Source organism: Pseudophryne corroboree, chromosome 5 (assembly GCF_028390025.1).
Source record: "Pseudophryne corroboree isolate aPseCor3 chromosome 5, aPseCor3.hap2, whole genome shotgun sequence".
NCBI lineage: Eukaryota > Metazoa > Chordata > Amphibia > Anura > Myobatrachidae > Pseudophryne > Pseudophryne corroboree.
The window spans coordinates 767,412,422-767,434,534 of NC_086448.1; the positions used below are offsets into that span (position 1 = coordinate 767,412,422).

The 22,113-nt window shown below is 47.3% G+C and overlaps 1 protein-coding gene across 2 annotated transcripts in view; it reads left to right on the plus strand.

Moving 5' to 3' along the window:
* Positions 1-21,153, plus strand: part of ATP6V1C1 (ATPase H+ transporting V1 subunit C1) — a 138,941-nt gene extending 117,788 nt beyond the window's left edge. For both annotated transcript variants that reach the window (XM_063924239.1, XM_063924238.1), the window contains exon 13: positions 20,514-21,153. In XM_063924239.1, coding sequence (XP_063780309.1) covers positions 20,514-20,609 — 96 coding nt within the window. In that variant the 3' untranslated portion in view covers positions 20,610-21,153. The remainder of the gene's footprint in view (positions 1-20,513) is intronic.
* Positions 21,154-22,113: the final 960 nt, after the last annotated feature.

Consider the following 22,113-nt stretch of genomic DNA (forward strand, 5'->3'; position numbering starts at 1 on the left):
TCGACATATTATACATGTAAGACTAAAAGCAAAGGCTGCTTGGCAGAGCAGCACCGAGGCAGCCATCCGCGGCGCCAACTAGAACTCAAACAATGCACATAATACAGAAGATTTAAGTATTACATCAAAATATAATCCACACAGACAATAAAGACAGAAAGAATAATGCATAATTGGTTTAGGCATCTTGGGTAATAACCTCCAGGGGTTGTGTATTCCACCCTCACAAGGTACCAGGTGCGGCAGCCATCTTAGGCGCACTGCGTAGGGTTACCCAGGGTAGAATAGTCTACCCCTAGAAGAGAACACAAAACGGGGAGATTGCAGAGTCCTTAGGTTCAGAGTAGGGTTCCACTAAAACCATCAGGTCTATGTATTTTTCTCTGACGTCCTAAGTGGATGCTGGGGACTCCGTCAGGACCATGGGGATTAGCGGCTCCGCAGGAGACAGGGCACAAAAGTAAAAGCTTTAGGATCAGGTGGTGTGCACTGGCTCCTCCCCCTATGACCCTCCTCCAAGCCTCAGTTAGATTTTTGTGCCCGGCCGAGAAGGGTGCAATCTAGGTGGCTCTCCTAAAGAGCTGCTTAGAGTAAAAGTTTTGTTAGGTTTTTTTATTTTCAGTGAGTCCTGCTGGCAACAGGCTCACTGCATCGAGGGACTTAGGGGAGAGAAGTGAACTCACCTGCGTGCAGGATGGATTGGCTTCTTAGGCTACTGGACACCATTAGCTCCAGAGGGAGTCGGAACACAGGTCTCACCCTGGGGTTCGTCCCGGAGCCGCGCCGCCGACCCCCTTGCAGATGCCGAAAAGTGAAGAGGTCCAGAAACCGGCGGCAGAAGACTTTTCAGTCTTCATAAGGTAGCGCACAGCACTGCAGCTGTGCGCCATTGTTGTCAGCACACTTCATAGCAGCGGTCACTGAGGGTGCAGGGCGCTGGGGGGGGCGCCCTGGGCAGCAATGATAGTACCTTATTCTGGCTAAAAATACATCACATATAGCCCCTGGGGGCTATGTGGATGTATTAAACCCCTGCCAGGTCTCAGAAAAACGGGAGAAGAAGCCCGCCGAAAAGGGGGCGGGGCCTATTCTCCTCAGCACACAGCGCCATTTTCCCTCACAGAAATGCTGGTGGGAAGGCTCCCAGGCTCTCCCCTGCACTGCACTACAGAAACAGGGTTAAAACAGAGAGGGGGGGCACTTATTTGGCGATATGACTATATATATTAAAATGCTATAAGGGAAAAACACTTATATAAAGGTTGTCCCTGTATAATTATAGCGTTTTTGGTGTGTGCTGGCAAACTCTCCCTCTGTCTCCCCAAAGGGCTAGTGGGGTCCTGTCCTCTATCAGAGCATTCCCTGTGTGTGTGCTGTGTGTCGGTACGTGTGTGTCGACATGTATGAGGACGATGTTGGTGAGGAGGCGGAGCAATTGCCTGTAATGGTGATGTCACTCTCTAGGGAGTCGACACCGGAATGGATGGCTTATTCAAGGAATTACGTGATAATGTCAACAGAGACGGCCGGCAAACAAAATAGTACCTGTCCAGGCGTCTCAAACACCGTCAGGGGCTTTAAAACGCCCATTTACCTCAGTCGGTCGACACAGACACTGACACTGATTTCAGTGTCGACGGTGAAGAAACAAACGTATTTTCCTTTAGGGCCACACGTTACTTGTTAAGGGCAATGAAGGAGGTGTTACATATTTCTGATATTACAAGTACCACAAAAAAGGGTATTATGTGGGGTGTGAAAAAACTACCTGTAGTTTTTCCTGAATCAGATAAATTAAATGAAGTGTGTGATGATGCGTGGGTTTCCCCCGATAGAAAATTATTGGCGGTATACCCTTTCCCGCCAGAAGTTAGGGCGCGTTGGGAAACACCCCTTAGGGTGGATAAGGCGCTCACACGCTTATCAAAACAAGTGGCGGTACCGTCTCCAGATAGGGCCGTCCTCAAGGAGCCAACTGATAGGAGGCTGGAAAATATCCTAAGAAGTATATACACACATACTGGTGTTATACTGCGACCAGCGATCGCCTCAGCCTGGATGTGCAGAGCTGGGGTGGCTTGGTCGGATTCCCTGACTAAAAATATTGATACCCTTGACAGGGACAGTATTTTATTGACTATAGAGCATTTAAAGGATGCATTTCTATATATACGAGATGCACAGAGGGATATTTGCACTCTGGCATCAAGAGTAAGTGCGATGTCCATATCTGCCAGAAGATGTTTATGGACACGACAGTGGTCAGGTGATGCAGATTCCAAACGGCACAAAGAAGTATTGCCGTATAAAAGGAGGAGTTATTTGGGGTCGGTCCATCGGACCTGGTGGCCACGGCAACTGCTGGAAAATCCACCGTTTTTACCCTAAGTCACATCTCTGCAGAAAAAGACACCGTCTTTTCAGCCTCAGTCCTTTCGTCCCTATAAGAGTCATATCTGCCCAGGGATAGAGGAAAGGGAAGAAGACTGCAGCAGGCAGCCCATTCCCAGGAACAGAAGCCTCCACCGCTTCTACCAAGTTTCTCAGCATGACGCTGGGGCCGTACAGGACCCCTGGATCCTACAAGTAGGATCCCAGGGGTACAGATTGGAAAGTCGAGACGTTTCCCCCTCGCAGGTTCCTGAAGTCTGCTTTACCAACGTCTCCCTCCGACAGGGAGGCAGTATTGGAAACAATTCACAAGCTGTATTCCCAGCAGGTGATAATCAAAGTACCCCTCCTACAACAAGGAAAGGGGTATTATTCCACACTATGTTGTGGTACTGAAGCCAGAAGGCTCGGTGAGACCTATTCTAAATCTGAAATATTTGAACACTTACAAAGGTTCAAATTAAGATGGAGTCACTCAGAGCAGTGATAGCGAACCAGGAAGAAGGGGACTATAGGGTGTCCCGGGACATCAGGGATACTTACCTCCATGTCCCAATTTGCCCTTCTCACCAAGGGTACCTCAGGTTCGTGGTACAGAACTGTCACTATCAGTTTCAGACGCTGCCGTTTGGATTGTCCACGGCACCCCGGGTCTTTACCAAGGTAATGGCCGAAATGATGATTCTTCTTCAAAGAAAAGGCGTCTTAATTATCCCTTACTTGGACGATCTCCTGATAAGGGCAAGGTCCAGAGAACAGTTGGAGGTCGGAGTAGCACTATCTCAAGTAGTTCTACGACAGCACGGGAGGATTCTAAATATTACAAAATCGCAGCTGTTTCCGACGACACGTCTGCTGTTCCTAGGGATGATTCTGGACACAGTCCAGAAAAGGGTGTTTCTCCCGGAGGAGAAAGCCAGGGAGTTATCCGAGCTAGTCAGGAACCTCCTAAAACCAGGAAAAGTGTCAGTGCATCATTGCACAAGGGTCCTGGGAAAAATGGTGGCTTCTTACGAAGCGATTCCATTCGGCAGATTTCACGCAAGAACTTTTCAGTGGGATCTGCTGGAAAAATGGTCCGGATCGCATCTTCAGATGCATCAGCGGATAACCCTGTCTCCAAGGACAAGGGTGTCTCTTCTGTGGTGGCTGCAGAGTGCTCATCTACTAAAGGGCCACAGATTCGGCATTCAGGACTGGGTCCTGGTGACCACGGATGCCAGCCTGAAAGGCTGGGGAGCAGTCACACAAGGAAAAAATTTCCAGGGAGTGTGATCAAGTCGGGAGACTTCTCTCCACATAAATATACTGGAGCTAAGAGCAATTACAATGCTCTAAGCTTAGCAAGACCTCTGCTTCAAGGTCAGCCGGTATCGATCCAGTGGGACAACATCACGGCAGTCGCCCACGTAAACAGACTGGGCGGCACAAGAAGCAGGAGGGCAATGGCAGAAACTGCAAGGATTCTTCGCTGGGCGGAAAATCATGTGTTAGCACTGTCAGCAGTGTTCATTCCGGGAGTGGAAAACTGGGAAGCAAACTTCCTCAGCACGACCTCCACCCGGGAGAGTGGGCACTTCATCGGGAAGTCTTCCACATGATTGTGAACCGTTGGGAAAGACCAAAGGTGGACATGATGGCGTCCCGCCTGAACAAAAAACTGGACAGGTATTGCGCCAGGTCAAGAGACCCTCAGGCAATAGCTGTGGACGTTCTGGTAACACCGTGGGTGTACCAGTCGGTGTATGTGTTCCCTCCTCTGCTTCTCATACCTAAGGTACTGAGAATTATAAGACGTAGAGGAGTAAGAACTATACTCGTGGCTCCGGATTGGCCAAGAAGGACTTGGTACCCGGAACTTCAAGAGATGCTCACAGAGGACTCATGGCCTCTGCCGCTAAGAAGGGACTTGCTTCAGCAAGTACCATGTCTGTTCCAAGACTTACCGCGGCTGCGTTTGACGGCATGGCGGTTGAACGCCGGATCCTAAGGGAAAAAGGCATTCCGGAAGAGGTCATTCCTACCCTGGTCAAAGCCAGGAAGGAGGTGACCGCACAACATTATCACCACATGTGGCGAAAATTTGTTGCGTGGTGGGAGGCCAGGAAGGCCCCACGAAGAAATTTCAACTCGGTCGATTCCTGCATTTCCTGCAAACAGGAGTGTCTATGGGCCTCAAATTGGGGTCCATTAAGGTTCAAATTTCGGCCCTGTCGATTTTCTTCCAGAAAGAATTGGCTTCAGTTCCTGAAGTCCAGAAGTTTGTCAAGGGAGTACTGCATATACAACCCCCTTTTGTGCCTCCAGTGGCACTGTGGGATCTCAACGTAGTTCTGGGATTCCTCAAATCACATTGCTTTAAACCGCTCAAATCTGTGGATTTGAAATATCTCACATGGAAAGTGACCATGATGTTGGCCCTGGCCTCGGCCAGGCGAGTGTCAGAATTGGCGGCTTTGTCTCACAAAAGCCCATATCTGATTGTCCATTCGGACAGGGCAGAGCTGCGGACTCGTCCCCAGTTTCTCCCTAAGGTGGTGTCAGCGTTTCACCTGAACCAGCTTATTGTGGTACCTGCGGCTACTAGGGACTTGGAGGACTCCAAGTTGCTAGATGTTGTCAGGGCCCTGAAAATATAGGTTTCCAGGACGGCTGGAGTCAGGAGAACTGACTTGCTGTTATCCTGTATGCACCCAACAAACTGGGTGCTCTTGCTTCTAAGCAGACGATTGCTAGTTGGATGTGTAGTACAATTCAGCTTGCACATTCTGTGGCAGGCCTGCCACAGCCAAAATATGTAAATGCCCATTCCACAAGGAAGGTGGGCTCATCTTGGGCGGCTGCCCGAGGGGTCTCGGCTTTACAACTTTGCCGAGCTGCTACTTGGTCAGGGGCACACCCTGGCTGAGGAGGACCTGGAGTTCTCTCACTCGGTGCTGCAGAGTCATCCGCACTCTCCCGCCCGTTTGGGAGCTTTGGTATAATCCCCATGGTCCTGACGGAGTCCCCAGCATCCACTTAGGACGTCAGAGAAAATAAGAATTTACTTACCGATAATTCTATTTCTCGTAGTCCGTAGTGGATGCTGGGCGCCCATCCCAAGTGCGGATTGTCTGCAATACTTGTACATAGTTATTGTTCAAAAATCGGGTTATTGTTGTTGTGAGCCATCTTTTCAGATGCTCCGCTGTTATCATGCTGTTAACTGGGTTCAGATCACAGGTTGTACAGTGTGATTGGTGTGGCTGGTATGAGTCTTACCCGGGATTCAAAATCCTTCCTTATTGTGTACGCTCGTCCGGGCACAGTATCCTAACTGAGGCTTGGAGGAGGGTCATAGGGGGAGGAGCCAGTGCACACCACCTGATCCTAAAGCTTTTACTTTTGTGCCCTGTCTCCTGCGGAGCCGCTAATCCCCATGGTCCTGACGGAGTCCCCAGCATCCACTACGGACTACGAGAAATAGAATTATCGGTAAGTAAATTCTTATTTTCTCTAACGTCCTAGTGGATGCTGGGAACTCCGAAAGGACCATGGGGAATAGCGGGCTCCGAAGGAGGCTGGGCACTCTAGAAAGATTTAGGACTACCTGGTGTGCACTGGCTCCTCCCACTATGACCCTCCTCCAAGCCTCAGTTAGATTTTGTGCCCGGCCGAGGTTGGATGCACACTAGGGGCTCTCCTGAGCTCTTAGAAGAAAGATAGTCTTAGGTTTATTATTTTCAGTGAGACCTGCTGGCAACAGGCTCACTGCAGCGAGGGACTAAGGGGAGAAGAAGCGAACTCGCCTGCTTGCAGCCAGATTGGGCTTCTTAGGCTACTGGACACCATTAGCTCCAGAGGGATCGACCGCAGGCCCAGCCTTGATGTTCGGTCCCGGAGCCGCGCCGCCGTCCCCCTTACAGAGCCAGAAGCAAGAAGATGGTCCGGAAAATCGGCGGCATGAAGACATCAGTCTTCACCAAGGTAGCGCACAGCACTGCAGCTGTGCGCCATTGCTCCTCTCACACTTCACACTCCGGTCACTGAGGGTGCAGGGCGCTGGGGGGGGCGCCCTGAGGCAGCAATAAAAACACCTTGGCTGGCAAAAATACCTCAATATATAGCCCCAGGGGCTATATATGAGGTAAATACCCCTGCCAGATTCCATAAAAAAGCGGGAGAATAGGCCGCGGAAAAGGGGCGGAGCTATCTCCCTCAGCACACTGGGCGCCATTTTTCCCTCAGTTCCGCTGGAAGGACGCTCCCTGGCTCTCCCCTGCAGACTACTCTACAGAAAAGGGTAAAAAAAGAGAGAGGGGGGGCATTTAATTTGGCGCAGTATATAGTATATATTAAAAAGCAGCTATAAGGGACATAACTCAGTTAGTCCCTGCCTTATATAGCGCTCTGGTGTGTGCTGGCATACTCTCACTCTGTCCCCCCAAAGGGCTTTTGTGGGTCCTGTCCTCTATATTGAGCATTCCCTGTGTGTGTGGAGTGTGTCGACATGTTTGATGAGGATAATGAGGTGGAGGCGGAGCAGGTGCCTTTAGAAGGGATGTCACCCACTGGGGGGGCAGACACCTGAGTGGATGTGCTTATGGAAAGAAATGAGTGCACGTATAGACTCATTACATAAGAAATTTGACGACATGCCGACTGCGGGACAGCCGAGTTCTCAGCTCGTGCCTGTCCAGGTGTCTCAAAAGTCATCAGGGGCTCTGAAACGCCCGCTATCTCAGATGGCACAAGTAGATGTCGACACGGATACTGACACCAGTGTCGACGACGAGGAGTCAAATTTAATGCCCATTAAGGCCATTCACTGCATGATTGAGGCAATGAAAGAGGTGTTAAATATCTCTGATTTACATCCAGGTACCACAAAAAAGGGTATTATGTTTGGGGAGAAAAAACTACCTGTAGTTTTTCCCCCGTCAGATGAATTAAATGAAGTGTGTGAAGAAGCGTGGGCTTCCCCTGATAAGAAATTGGTAATTCCTAAGAAGGTACTAATGGCGTTCCCTTTCCCGCCAGAGGATAGGTTACGTTGGGAAACACCTCCTAGAGTGGATAAAGCGCTCACACGTTTGTCTAAAAAGGTGGCACTACCGTCTCAGGATACGGCCGCCCTTAAGGAACCTGCTGATAGAAAGCAGGAGGCGATCCTGAAGTCTGTATATACACACTCAGGCATTATACTTAGACCAGCTATTGCGTCAGCATGGATGTGCAGTGCTGCCGCTGCGTGGTCGGATAAACTGTCAGAAAATATTGACACACTAGACAGAGACACGATTCTGCTAACAATTGACCATATCAAAGACTCAGTCTTATATATGAGAGATGCACAGAGGGAAGTCTGCCGGCTGGCATCTAAAATAAGTGCATTGTCCATCTCTGCTAGGAGATGCTTATGGACTCGCCAGTGGACTGGAGATGCAGATTCCAAAAGAAGGTACGGTGGGGGCCCGCCTCATGAATTTCAGTGATCAGTGGGCTCGCTCACAGGTGGATCCCTGGATCCTTCAAATAGTATCTCAGGGGTACAAGCTAGAATTCGAGGCGGCTCCACCCCACCGGTTCCTAAAATCTGCCTTGCCGATTGCTCCCTCAGACAGGGAGGCGGTGCTAGCAGCGATTCACAGGGTTCACTACGGCTGGCCGGCGGTCGGGCTCCCGGCGACCAGCATCCCGGCGCCGGGAGCCCGACCGCCGGCTTACCGACAGCTTGGCGAGCGCAAATGAGCCCCTTGCGGGCTCGCTGCGCTCGCCACGCTACGCGCGCCACACTATTTTATTCTCCCTCTATGGGGGTCGTGGACCCCCACGAGGGAAAATAAGTGTCGGTATGCCGGCTGTCGGGCTCCCGGCGCCGGTATACTAAGCGCCGGGAGCCCGACCGCCGGCAAACAGAAGACCAGCCGATTCACAAGCTGTATTCCCAGCAGGTGATAATCAAGGTACCCCTACTTCAACAAGGCCGGGGTTACTATTCCACACTATTTGTGGTGCCGAAACCGGACGGTTCGGTGAGACCCATTTTAAATTTGAAATCCTTGAACACATACATAAAAAAATTCAAGTTCAAGATGGAATCGCTCAGGGCGGTTATTGCAAGCCTGGAGGAGGGGGATTACATGGTATCCCTGGACATCAAGGATGCTTACCTGCATGTCCCCATTTACCATCCTCACCAGGAGTACCTCAGATTTGTGGTACAGGATTGCCATTACCAATTCCAGACGCTGCCGTTTGGACTCTCCACGGCACCGAGGGTATTTACCAAGGTTATGGCGGAAATGATGATACTCCTTCGAAAAAAGGGACTTTTAATTATCCCATACTTGGACGATCTCCTAATAAAGGCACGATCCAAGGAACAGTTGTTAGTGGGAGTAGCACTATCTCAGGAAGTGCTGCGCCAGCACGGCTGGATTCTGAATATCCCAAAGTCACAGCTGGTCCCGACGACACGTCTAATGTTCCTGGGAATGATTCTGGACACAGTCCAGAAAAAAGTGTTTCTCCCGGAGGAGAAAGCCAGGGAGTTGTCTTCTCTAGTCAGAGACCTCCTAAAACCAAAACAGGTATCGGTGCATCACTGCACGCGGGTCCTGGGAAAGATGGTAGCTTCTTACGAAGCAATTCCATTCGGCAGGTTCCATGGCAGGATTTTTCAGTGGGACCTGTTGGACAAGTGGTCCGGATCGCATCTTCAGATGCATCGCTTGATAACCCTGTCCCCAAGAACCAGGGTGTCTCTTCTGTGGTGGCTGCAGAGTGCTCATCTTTTGGAGGGCCGCAGATTCGGCATACAGGACTGGGTCCTAGTGACCACGGATGCCAGCCTACGAGGCTGGGGGGCAGTCACAAAGGGAAGAAACTTCCAAGGACTATGGTCAAGTCAGGAGACTTCCCTTCACATAAATATTCTGGAACTAAGGGCCATTTACAATGCCCTAAGTCAAGCAAAATCCCTGCTCCTACACCAGCCGGTGCTGATCCAGTCAGACAACATCACGGCAGTCGGCCATGTGAATCGACAGGGCGGCACAAGAAGCAGGATGGCAATGGCAGAAGCCACAAGGATTCTCCGATGGGCGGAAAATCATGTACTAGCACTGTCAGCAGTGTTCATCCCGGGAGTGGACAACTGGGAAGCAGACTTTCTCAGCAGGCACGACCTCCACCCGGGAGAGTGGGGACTTCATCCAGAAGTCTTCCAAATGATTGTAAATCAGTGGGGTCGTCCACAGGTGGACATGATGGCGTCCCGCCTAAACAAAAAACTAGAGAGGTATTGCGCCAGGTCAAGAGACCCTCAGGCGATAGCTGTGGACGCTCTAGTGACACCGTGGGTGTACCAGTCAGTTTATGTGTTCCCTCCTCTACCTCTCATACCAAAGGTATTGAGAATAATAAGAAAGCGAGGTGTAAACACAATTCTCGTGGTTCCGGATTGGCCAAGAAGAGCGTGGTACCCGGAACTTCAAGAGATGATCTCCGAGGACCCGTGGTCTCTGCCGCTCAGACAAGACCTGCTACAGCAGGGGCCCTGTCTGTTCCAAGACTTACCGCGGCTGCGTTTGACGGCATGGCGGTTGAACGCCGGATCCTGAAGGAAAAGGGCATTCCGGAGGAAGTCATTCCTACGCTTATTAAAGCTAGAAAAGAGGTTACAGCAACTCATTATCACCGCATATGGCGGAAGTATGTTGCATGGTGTGAGGCCGAAAAGGCCCCAACAGAGGAATTTCAACTAGGTCGATTTCTGCATTTCCTGCAAGCAGGAGTTAATATGGGCCTAAAACTAGGCTCCATTAAAGTACAGATCTCGGCTCTGTCGATTTTCTTTCAAAAAGAACTAGCTTCAGTACCTGAAGTTCAGACATTTGTGAAAGGAGTGCTGCATATTCAGCCCCCATTTGTGCCTCCTGTGGCACCTTGGGATCTGTTGAGTTTCTTAAAATCACATTGGTTTGAGCCACTAAAAACCGTGGATCTGAAATATCTCACGTGGAAAGTGGTCATGTTATTGGCTTTGGCTTCAGCCAGGCGTGTGTCAGAATTGGCGGCTTTATCATGTAAAAGCCCTTATCTGATTTTCCATATGGATAGGGCAGAATTGAGGACTCGTCCCCAATTTCTCCCAAAGGTGGTGTCAGCGTTTCACCTGAACCAGCCTATTGTGGTGCCTGCGGCTACTAGGGACTTGGAGGACTCCAAGTTGCTAGACGTTGTCAGGGCCCTGAAAATATATGTTTCCAGGACGGCTGGAGTCAGAAAATCTGACTCGCTGTTTATCCTGTATGCACCCAACAATCTGGGTGCTCCTGCTTCTAAGCAGACTATTGCTCGCTGGATTTGTAGTACAATTCAGCTTGCTCATTCTGTGGCAGGCCTGCCACAGCCAAAATCTGTAAATGCCCATTCCACTAGGAAGGTGGGCTCATCTTGGGCGGCTGCCCGAGGGGTCTCGGCTTTACAACTTTGCCGAGCAGCTACTTGGTCAGGGGCAAACACGTTTGCAAAATTCTACAAATTTGATACCCTGGCTGAGGAGGACCTGGAGTTCTCTCATTCGGTGCTGCAGAGTCATCTGCACTCTCCTGCCCGTTTGGGAGCTTTGGTATAATCCCCATGGTCCTTTCGGAGTTCCCAGCATCCACTAGGACGTTAGAGAAAATAAGAATTTACTCACCGGTAATTCTATTTCTCGTAGTCCGTAGTGGATGCTGGGCGCCCATCCCAAGTGCGGTTTATCTGCAATACTTGTACATAGTTATTGTTAACTAAATCGGGTTATTGTTGAGCCATCTGTTGAGAGGCTCAGTTGTTTCATACTGTTAACTGGGATTCATATCACGAGTTGTACGGTGTGATTGGTGTGGCTGGTATGAGTCTTACCCGGGATTCAAAATCCTTCCTTATTGTGTACGCTCGTCCGGGCACAGTGTCCTAACTGAGGCTTGGAGGAGGGTCATAGTGGGAGGAGCCAGTGCACACCAGGTAGTCCTAAATCTTTCTAGAGTGCCCAGCCTCCTTCGGAGCCCGCTATTCCCCATGGTCCTTTCGGAGTTCCCAGCATCCACTACGGACTACGAGAAATAGAATTACCGGTGAGTAAATTCTTATTTTTATCCCATCCACGAGCGCACCAGATAAGGCAGCCATGTTGGGCGCACTACGAAGATTACACAGTGGGAGATGAGCCATACAAGGGCCAAATGCATGTATGGGAAAACTGACACGTGTGTAGGAGTATGCTATGCCCTGCATGGAAAAATCCAAATGAAGCACACCCTGCCCACGGAGGAACCATCCGAGGCAGCCATGTGGGGCGCACTGCGTAGGTTACTGCTGGCAGGGTGTGCAACCAATGGAGGTACACATTACAGGAATAGCACACAGTGGGGTGGAAGTACCCTGTAAGAAGAAAGAGAAGAGAAAAAAAAACACATTTGCAGGAAAACTGTACTAACATTATTTTGTGAAAATGATAAATGACCTGGTCTCACGAGAGCAGTGGGTGTGAGAATATGGGGAGCACACTAATGTCCAATGGAACTGACCCAGCAAAGTCTGGTCCTGGTGCGCACGTCCCTCAGTTCCCTGCTCAGCTTGAGGGGTAGTCCCGGGGGCAGTCACAATGTTCTTGGACAGAGGAGTAGTAGGCATTGGTCCTGGTGTTCTCATGGCAGAGGTGAGGAGAGACCACATGATGGTCCTGAGTTGCAGTGTTTGGGAAACTAGTTTAATTAGAGATTTTAGCGTAGTCCAAATCCAGTTCAAACTCCGGTTCTAACTCCATTCTTAAAACACATTCTTAACAGATGCATTCTTCACAAATGCAAGCAGAACCAAGTCCTGACTGCAGGCCTTGATAATATTGCTCTTAAATGCTCCAACTATATCAGCTGGCAAAGGGAGATGTGTGCAATCAGAAGTTCAGCTAATTAACAGAGGGGATTTTGCATTGAAGAAGGATCACAGACATTTGCAGACAAACTTTCTTGAGGTGTGAAAAGTGTAGCCAGAGAGAGATGAGAGACTCAGATATACAAGCATGAGGATGATGTTTTTACCTGTGAAGAGAGGGTAGGGTAAATACTAGCTGCTTTATTTTTACACTACAATTTAGATTTCAGTTTGAACACACCCCACCCAAATCTATCTATCTCTGCACATGTTATATCTACCCCCCCCCCCCCCCCCACTCCTGCAGTGCACATGGTTTTGCCTATCTGCTAACAAATTTGCTGCTACGATCAGGTCTGAATTAGGCCCTTAGTCCGCTGCCCAGTGAAGCATTGCTTTTAGCTATAGGGGCAAGTGTGCTGGTTCTCTCTCCTTCTGTGTCTGCTAACAGGCTATGTGGGTTAACTGTGCATTTAACCTTTTCCTGTGTGTGTGTGCATTTTACTATGTATTATGTCTGGCAAAAAGTCTCTGTGTCAGTTATGCAACACTAAGTTTTACCCTTCACCAGAGGGATCATTGATGTGTACACAATGCAGTGTCCATTCTCAGGAAAGCAGTCTGCAGGAGCCAGTATGGCTGGACTCCATTAAAGGGATGATTACTAACATCTCCACTGAGCTGGCTTTGTCCAAGCAGGAGACGCAGGATTTAAAGAAGTCTATGGCTGATATAGTAACTAAACATTCAGACCTCAGACTAGCGTCTCAGTCCCCTGTACTTATTCCACAAAAGCGTACAATAGCCCAAGTACTCCACTCTGATTCTGATAATGAAAATTCAGATCTGGAGGAAGGGGAGGTGGATATAGATGTGGGGGACGGTACTCTGTCTCGGGGAATAGAAGCTCTCATATACTCTGTTAGAGAGGTCCTAAATATCCCTGATAAAGAGGCAGAGACGGCAGAGGAAATGTTTTTCACGGTAAAACCAAAATCTGCTGCTACCTTTCCTGTTTCCAAGGAATTAAATACGCTTTTTAAAGAGACATGGGTTAATCCTGACAAGAAATATCAAATCCCTAAGAGGTTGTTGTCATCCTTTCCTTTTCCTCCTGAGGATAGGAAAGTGTGGGAAAACCCACCGGTGATGGATACTTCAGTCTCCAGGTTGTCACGTAAAACTGTACTACCTGTGCCTGGTGCTATCTCCCTAAAAGACTCAGCTGATCATAAAATTGAGACTACTCTCAAGTCACTGTATACTGCAGTGGGAGTTGCTCAGAGACCCACTATAGCGTGTGGTTGGATTACACGAGCCATTGCCAAATGGTCAGGTAATTTAATTGAAACTTCGAGACTATGTCTCAGGATGACCTGGTCACCCTTCTGCAACATATACAGAACTCTGCAAATTTTATATGTGAGGTGATCAAGGAAACAGGATTGATCAGTGCACGCACATATGATGGTAAGCTGCTCAATCAGATTGTGATTTCACTCAGGTGCTAAATGGGAGGGGTAATTCTGTGTAAGAAAAAACAATTTGTGTTCCCTAATGCACACTGAGTGAAAAATAATAATACTACATAATAATCGGATAATACGGAGATCTTAGTTGCGTATATCTGCAGATATAGGGTTAAGGCCCCAGGCCGATCGACAAGGCTTCTCAGTCACTGGGGGCCCCCAATACTAGGTATGGGTCCGGGGTGCAGGACCCCATCATGTCGGCACAGGTCGGCTACCCCAGGTCAGCACACAGGTGAAAATTAATAAGGGTTAATAAGAAGCACAGAAGTGCTATGTAAGTGGTGTGATTAAAATAATACAAAAATATGTACAAAGTGATAGGGAAAATCATAAGTGTTAATAAAGTGTTAGGGTGTACCGACCTGAAGCCGCCCAGCCATACTGACACAGGGGCCACCGCACCCCACACCCACCCCATAAATAATGACACATATGTCTGGGTCTAAATTCCTAGTGTAAGGCCACATGATAATGGCTCCTACAGTATCTGAGAGCCAGCTTACCTGGAGACACCCCTAACTTCTCCAATGGCACTCTGGAGTCAGCAATCCCTCCTAATACTGCCCCATCCATGCCTCTCTAAATACAATGCACATATGATGGTAAGCTGCTCAATCATATTGTGATTTCACTCAGGTGCTAAAAGGGAGGGGTAATTCTGTGTAAGAAAAAACAATTTCTGTTTCCTAATGCACACTGAGTGAAAAATAATAATACTAAATAATAATAAGATAATACAGAGATCTTAGTTGCGTATATCAGCAGATATGGTGTTAAGCCCCCAGGCCGATCGACAAGGCTTCTCCGTCACTGAGGGTCCCCAATACTAGGTATGGGTCTGGGGTGCAGGACCCCATCATGTCGGTGACGGAGAAGTCTTGTCGATCGGCCTGGGGGCTTAACCCTATATCTGCAGATATACGCAACAAAGATCTCCGTATTATCTGATTATTATGTAGTATTATTATTTTTCACTCAGTGTGCATTAGGGAACACAAATTGTTTTTTCTTGATTAGTGCACGCGCTTCAGTGATGGCAGTGTCAGCACGCAGAGGGTTATGGCTGCGGCAGTGGGAAGCGGATGCTGACTCCAAAAAGGGAGTTGAGAACTTGTCGTTTACAGGTGATGCCCTGTTTGGCGAAGGGCTGAAAAAATTTATTTCTCGGGCTACTGCTGGTAAGTCCACCTATTTACCGTCTGCGGCTCCGCCAGCTAGACGAACTTACTCAGGATCCAATCTGCAGTCCTTTCAGGTTGCCAGATTTAGGGGCAAGGCCAGGGGTGCCTTCAACCCCTCCAGAGGTAATAGAGGTAAACGTCGTAGACCAGAGGCTGCTGGTCCCCAAGAATAGAGTTCAGGTTCAGCCTCCTGTAAGCCTTCCGCATGACTATTGGCCTCGTGCTCTGGGGGATCTGCAGGTGGGTGCTCACCTGAAATACTTCAGTCAAGTCTGGGAAAATTCCTTCCAGGATTCCTGGGTCAAGGACCTGATATCCCAGGGTTACAGGTTAGAGTTCCAAACTATCCCACTTCACAGATTCTTCAGGTCAGGCTTACCAGTTTCACAAGAAACAAGAGCAACTCTACAGGAAGCTATTCAAAAACTGTTACGAATGCTGGTCATTGTTCCAGTGCCGCCGCATCTTTAGAACAGGATATTACTCCAACCTGTTTGTTGTACCGAAACCGGATCGTTCGGTAAGACCGATTCTAAACCTCAAATCACTGAACCTGTATTTACGCGTGTTCAAATTCAAGATGAAATCTCTGAGAACGGTAGTCTCTGGACTGGAGGAAGGGGAGTTCCTAGTGTCCCTGGATATCAAGGACGCGTACTTTCACATTCCTATTTGGCTGCCTCATCAGGCATATCTATGGTTTGCACTGCAGGTCCATCACTACTAATTCCAGGCTTTACCTTTTGGTCTATTAACGGCACCGAGGGTATTCACAAAGGTGATGGCAGAGATGATGCTGCTACTCCGAAAACAGGGTGTGAACATCGTTCCATATCGATCTCCTGATCAAGGCTGTGTCCAGAAATCAGTTGAGGGAAAGCATCAGCCTCACAACATGCCTGCTCATGTCACACGGATGGGTTCTCAATCTGCAAAAATCCCATCTGGAACCAACGCAGAGACTTCAGTTCCTGGGTATGCTCCTGGACACAATTGTCTCAGAGGATTTTCCTTCCTATGGACAAGGCAAGGACAATCCACAAGTTGGTTCGGTCCCTACTGAAGCTGAACAAGGCCTCGGTGCATCTTTGCATACGTCTACTGGAAATAATGGTAGCCTCCTACAAGGCAATCCAATACGGGAGATTCCATGCCCGGCCCTTCCAGCTGGATCTGCTGGACAAGTGGTCCGGTTCACATCTACAGATGCATCAGATGATGCGTCTCTCACCAAGGCCAGGATTTTCCTGCTGTTGCCTGCAGATCTCTCACCTGGTGAAGGGTTGAGTCTTCGGAATTCAGAATTGGATTCTCTTAACCACAGACGCAAGCCTCAGAGGTTGGGGAGCAGTAACCCAAGGGGCTCAGTTCCCAGTGGTCAAGTCAAGAAACAGTCCTTCTACAGGCCTCATATCTTATTCAGAATCAGGCCATTCAAGTACAGTCTGACAACGCAACAGCAGTGGCGTACATAAACTGACAAGGAGGTACAAAAAGCAGTGCTGCAATGAGAGAGGAGGTATCTAAGATACTCCTGGGCAGAACAAAATGCCAAATCCATCTCGGTCATCCTCATCCCGGGAGTAGACAACTGGGAAGCAGACTTCCTCAGCAGGCACGACCTCCAACTGGGGGAATGGGGCCTTCATCCGCAGGTGTTCCAACAACTAACACAGCGGTGGGGATGTCCACAAATTGACATGATACCTTCTTGACTCAACAGGAAACTCCTGTGTTATTGTTCCAGGACAAGGGATCCGCAAGCCGCAGCATGGTCTTACCAGTTGGTGTACCTGTTCCCTCCAATTCCTCTGCTTTCCAGAGTTCTAAAAAGAATAAGAAGGGAAGGAGATTGGGGAATTCTCATTGCCCTGGATTGGCCGTGCAAAGCCTGGTATGCAGATCTCCTGGCCATGTCCATCGAAGATCCTTGGCCTCTGCCACTTCGAGAAGATCTTCAGCAAGGGCCATTCGTTTATCCAAACTTAACATGGCTACGTTTGTTATGTCAAAACATTACCATCGTATATGGAAGAGATATATCTCTTGGTGTGAAAGTCGACCGTTTTCTGCTCTGGATTTCGATCTGGGCCGTTTCCTGCATTTCCTTCAGTCAGGCATGGACATAGGCCTACATTTAGGCTCTCTTAAAGTTCAGATTTCGTCTCTATTATTTTCCAAAAACAGTTGGCTGCCCACCCAGAAGTGCAGGCCTTTCTGCAGGGTGTCCTTCATATTCAGCCTCCCTTTGTGGCCCCCACGGCACCATGGGATCTCAATTTGGTTCTAAAATTTCTCCAGTCTGACTGGTTTGAACCTTTGCACAAGGTTGATTTGAAGTATCTCACATGGAAGATGGTCATACTGTTGGCTTTGGCTTCAGCAAGACGTGTCAGAGCTAGGGGCTTTGTCCTGTAAGAGTCTCTACCTGGTGTTCCATGAGGATAGGGCAGAGCTCAGGACTCGTCAGCAGTTCCTGCCCAAGGTGGTGTATGCTTTTCATATCAATCAGCTGATAGTGTTTCCAGTTGTTGTTGACACTAAAAAACAACCAATTCCTAGCGCTGTGATTTATGCAAATGTGTATGCAGCTCTCTCAGGGGCTATTGGTACATATGCCCCTATAAACAAAACACAATTAAAAACAACCAAGAGAGCGCTATTCACATTTGATGTGGATTTTTATTTTTTATATATAATAGTAGCAATAATTCAAAACATTTATACTTAATGCCGGCCGGCAATAGCAATTTTGCACCATAAAATCACAATCACACTAAAACAGGATAATACTTTTAAACAAGAATTTGCATGGACATATATATAAATATGTCTGCTTCTACTATAATAAAATATATATTTCCCAATTTATTCATAGACTAGATGTATTTAATTTCACATGGATCCAATATTTCCCACAGGGCATATATTATACACAGTGTCTCCTATCCGGAACGGTAACACCTGTATTGAATATCCTTTCAGAATCTTGCTACAATGTAGATGTCCGTGTGTCAATTACCATCACAAGTAATTGTAGCAGTATTTTAGAAGAAATATTGGAAACAGCAACTCACTTGTAGCTTGGCATTAACAATTCTTATGAGCTGGGATTGGTAGCTGCCAAAGATATTTTGAAAGGTAGCACCTTACTTGTAGCTTAATATGTTGTTATAACAGTTCATGCCAACTCTGATTTAGAAGCAAAAGTCAGTAGCATGCAATTGACGGTAAGCAATTATTCGTTTTGTAATATGCAAACGTCTCTATTCAATCACAGTGCGTGTGATACTCCTCCTGGTTAATTGACCCACAAATCACCTGTTGGAAGCGGAACATATGTCTTTACTTTAAACCACGGTAGAAATTGCTCGTCCTCCCGGCCGATGCTCACACTTACGGCCTTATCCGGAGTCCGTGGATGCAAGATGATTTAGACGTTCCCTTCTACGGTAGTGTGGTTAAACCGACCAGCTGGTGAGAGTTCGTCCGCTGTGATGTACAGGCAAATTAGTAACAGACGCGTTTCTCCGCCTACTCGCAAGTATCGGCGGCTTCCTCAGTATCAGGGAACACTGAGGAAGCCGCCGATACTTGCGAGTAGGCGGAGAAACGCGTCTGTTACTAATTTGCCTGTACATCACAGCGGACGAACTCTCACCAGCTGGTCGGTTTAACCACACTACCGTAGAAGGGAACGTCTAAATCATCTTGCATCCACGGACTCCGGATAAGGCCGTAAGTGTGAGCATCGGCCGGGAGGACGAGCAATTTCTACCGTGGTTTAAAGTAAAGACATATGTTTCGCTTCCAACAGGTGATTTGTGGGTCAATTAACCAGGAGGAGTATCACACGCACTGTGATTGAATAGAGACGTTTGCATGTTACAAAACGAATAATTGCTTACCGTCAATTGCATGCTACTGACTTTTGCTTCTAAATCAGAGTTGGCATGAACTGTTATAACAACATATTAAGCTACAAGTAAGGTGCTACCTTTCAAAATATCTTTGGCAGCTACCAATCCCAGCTCATAAGAATTATTAATGCCAAGCTACAAGTGAGTTGCTGTTTCCAATATTTCTTCTAAAATACTGCTACAATTACTTGTGATGGTAATTGACACACGGACATCTACATTGTAGCAAGATTCTGAAAGGATATTCAATACAGGTGTTACCGTTCCGGATAGGAGACACTGTGTATAATATATGCCCTGTGGGAAATATTGGATCCATGTGAAATTAAATACATCTACAGTCTATGAATAAATTGGGAAATATATATTTTATTATAGTAGAAGCAGACATATTTATATATATATATGTCCATGCAAATTCTTGTTTAAAAGTATTATCCTGTTTTAGTGTGATTGTGATTTTATGGTGCAAAATTGCTATTGCCGGCCGGCATTAAGTATAAATGTTTTGAATTATTGCTACTATTATATATAAAAAATAAAAATCCACATCAAATGTGAATAGCGCTCTCTTGGTTGTTTTTAATTGTGTTGTTGACACTGCTGCTACTCCAAAGTCGTTGGATGTCATACGGGCTTTGAAGATCTATGTCAAACGGACTGCTCGGATACGGAAGTCCGACTCGCTTTTTGTATTGTATGATGCCAACAAGATTGGCCGTCCTGCTTCTAAGCAGTCTATTGCACATTGGATCAGGCTGACTATCCAACAGGCTTACTCAACGGCAGCTTTGCCGGTTCAGACGTCAATTTCGGCCCATTCCACTAGGTTGGTGGGTTCTTCCTGGGCGGCTGCCCAGGGTGTCTCGGCTTTACAGTTGTGCCCAGCTGCCACTTGGTCAGGGCCGAATATGTTTGTTAAGTTTTACAGGTTTGACACCTTGGCTACTGATGACCTTCGGTTTGGGCAATCTGTTTTGCAGGGGTCTCGGCACTCTCCCACACAGTCTGGTAGCTTTGGCACTTCCTCATGGTACCAAGACCATCCCAGTATCTCCTAGGACGTTAGAGAAATTAGGAATTTGATACCTACCGGTAATTCCTTTTCTCGTAGTCCGTAGGGGATACTGGGCGCCCACCTTGGTGCTTCGGTTTTGTTTTTGCAAATGTTGTTACGTGTTGTGGGTTGGATCAGCTGTTGCTGTCCCTAATTTCTAGTATGGTTATGTTACTATCTTCCTGTTGTGTGCTGGTTCGAAATCTCACCACTTTTTTTCCTCTACTATTTTCCTCTCTCAATGTTTGTCAGTCTCCTCGGGCACAGTTTCCTACACGGAGTCTGGTGGAGAGGCATAGAGGGGAGGAGCCAGCACACACTCTAAAGTTTAAAGTGCCAAGGCTGCAATAGGACCCATCTATACCCCATGGTACTAAGACCATCCCAGTATCCCCTACGGACTACGAGATAAGGAATTACTGGTCGGTATCAAATTCCTATTTTTAGGTTTATCTGACTAATGAAATGTTTTGTCCTCCTTACGTGTTTTTTGTTGTTGTTTTTAATCGTAATAATCTGCTTTCTCTAGGCTCCCATGGATATACCTGGATTAAACCTCAGCCAGCAAGAATACTATCCCTATGTGTACTACAAGATTGACTGTAGTTTGCTGGAGTTTAAGTAAAATGAAACATATTTGTGCTATTGGAGCAGCAATGAGTTTGAAGTACAGTGATAACCCTAACTACTTACAATGTGCTTGCTTCTCATAACCCAGGGTTCCATCTATCCAAAAGGTGGACCTCTCCCCTCTTCCTTGGTTGCCCCTTTGAAACTGTTTTCTTTTAAAGAAAGTTCAATAGATATTGTCGCTTTTAATCAATGAGGTATTTAAATGTCCAGAGCAAATAAGTCTATTTATAAAGAGATGTATTTATGCCTGAGAGGCCACTTAGTGTCCTAGAAGATTTAATTTCTCATTTGTATGGTGATCAACATTTGTTCTTCTTGTTACCACTGCTCATACGTAGATCTTGTTTACAAGAGGCCATGGTGTAATTGTTTTATACCATTCCATTCACTGTATTTCGTTCATAAATGTGTTATATGTGGAGTTGTGATGTAAAGTGTATGTAATATTTAACGTATGTGCTTTCTGTATATTTGATAAGGATCTTTAGAGCACTGTCAGCACACACAGGAATAATTAAACATACCTGTTCAAGTGGTATTGTGTCCTGGCTTTTGTCCTCCTCCCATTCAATGTATTGTTGTTTGTTTCTTCTCTATCATTTTAATTTGCAATTATTCGTTTTTAGGGCAGTGATTCACTTTAAGGACATATGTTGATGAGTTTATCATTGAAATATATACTAAAAAAAAAAGGGGAAGACTAGATGGGCTAAGTGGTTCTTATCTGCCGTCAAATTCTATGTTTCTATTATTAGGTGCATTTGAGGAGGTTCATTCACACTTTGGGGCAAATGTACTAAGCCTTGGAGAGAGAGAAAGTACCAGCCAATCGGCACCTGTCATGTTACAGGCTGTGTTTGAAAATGACAGCTATGAGATGATTGGTTGATAGTTTATCTCTCTCCACATATGCCCCTATGTCATCATCCACTAACCCTGGATACCACAGACTCGTGCAAAAAATGGGAACGAATTTAAACAAACCTGTAGCTAGTCGGAGCATTGTGTATGTGGGGTGTGCAATAAGTTTCCGGATGTGCAGTGCATAGGTAGGAGTAAATACAATCTGACTGTCTGGTTATGAACTGTAAACTCTGACTAAGGTTCTAGTGAAATGTCAGGGCACAGAGCCGTATATAAGCCGCACTGCACACTGAAGAAGTCAGCATGTTCACTTTAAAAACTCGTTATGGAGCTTAACAGAGGCCACTGGAGAGCCATGATCTTCGACGACTACAAGAGTAGTCTGCGACAGTAGGAGAGTATTGACCACCTGCTTTTGGGGAGTAAGCCCCATTCCGAGCCACTGTGCTTGAGTGGTTTGCAGATTTTCAGCGTGGGAGACAGTCCCTGGAAGACTAGGAGTGCTAGCAGCTGACCTATATCAGCCATCACTGAAGACAATGTTGTAGCCATGCGGGCCATAGTTGAGATGGATGTCAGGGTGACCATGGCCCAGTTAGATAAGGAGATAGGCATCTCATCGGAATCCATCA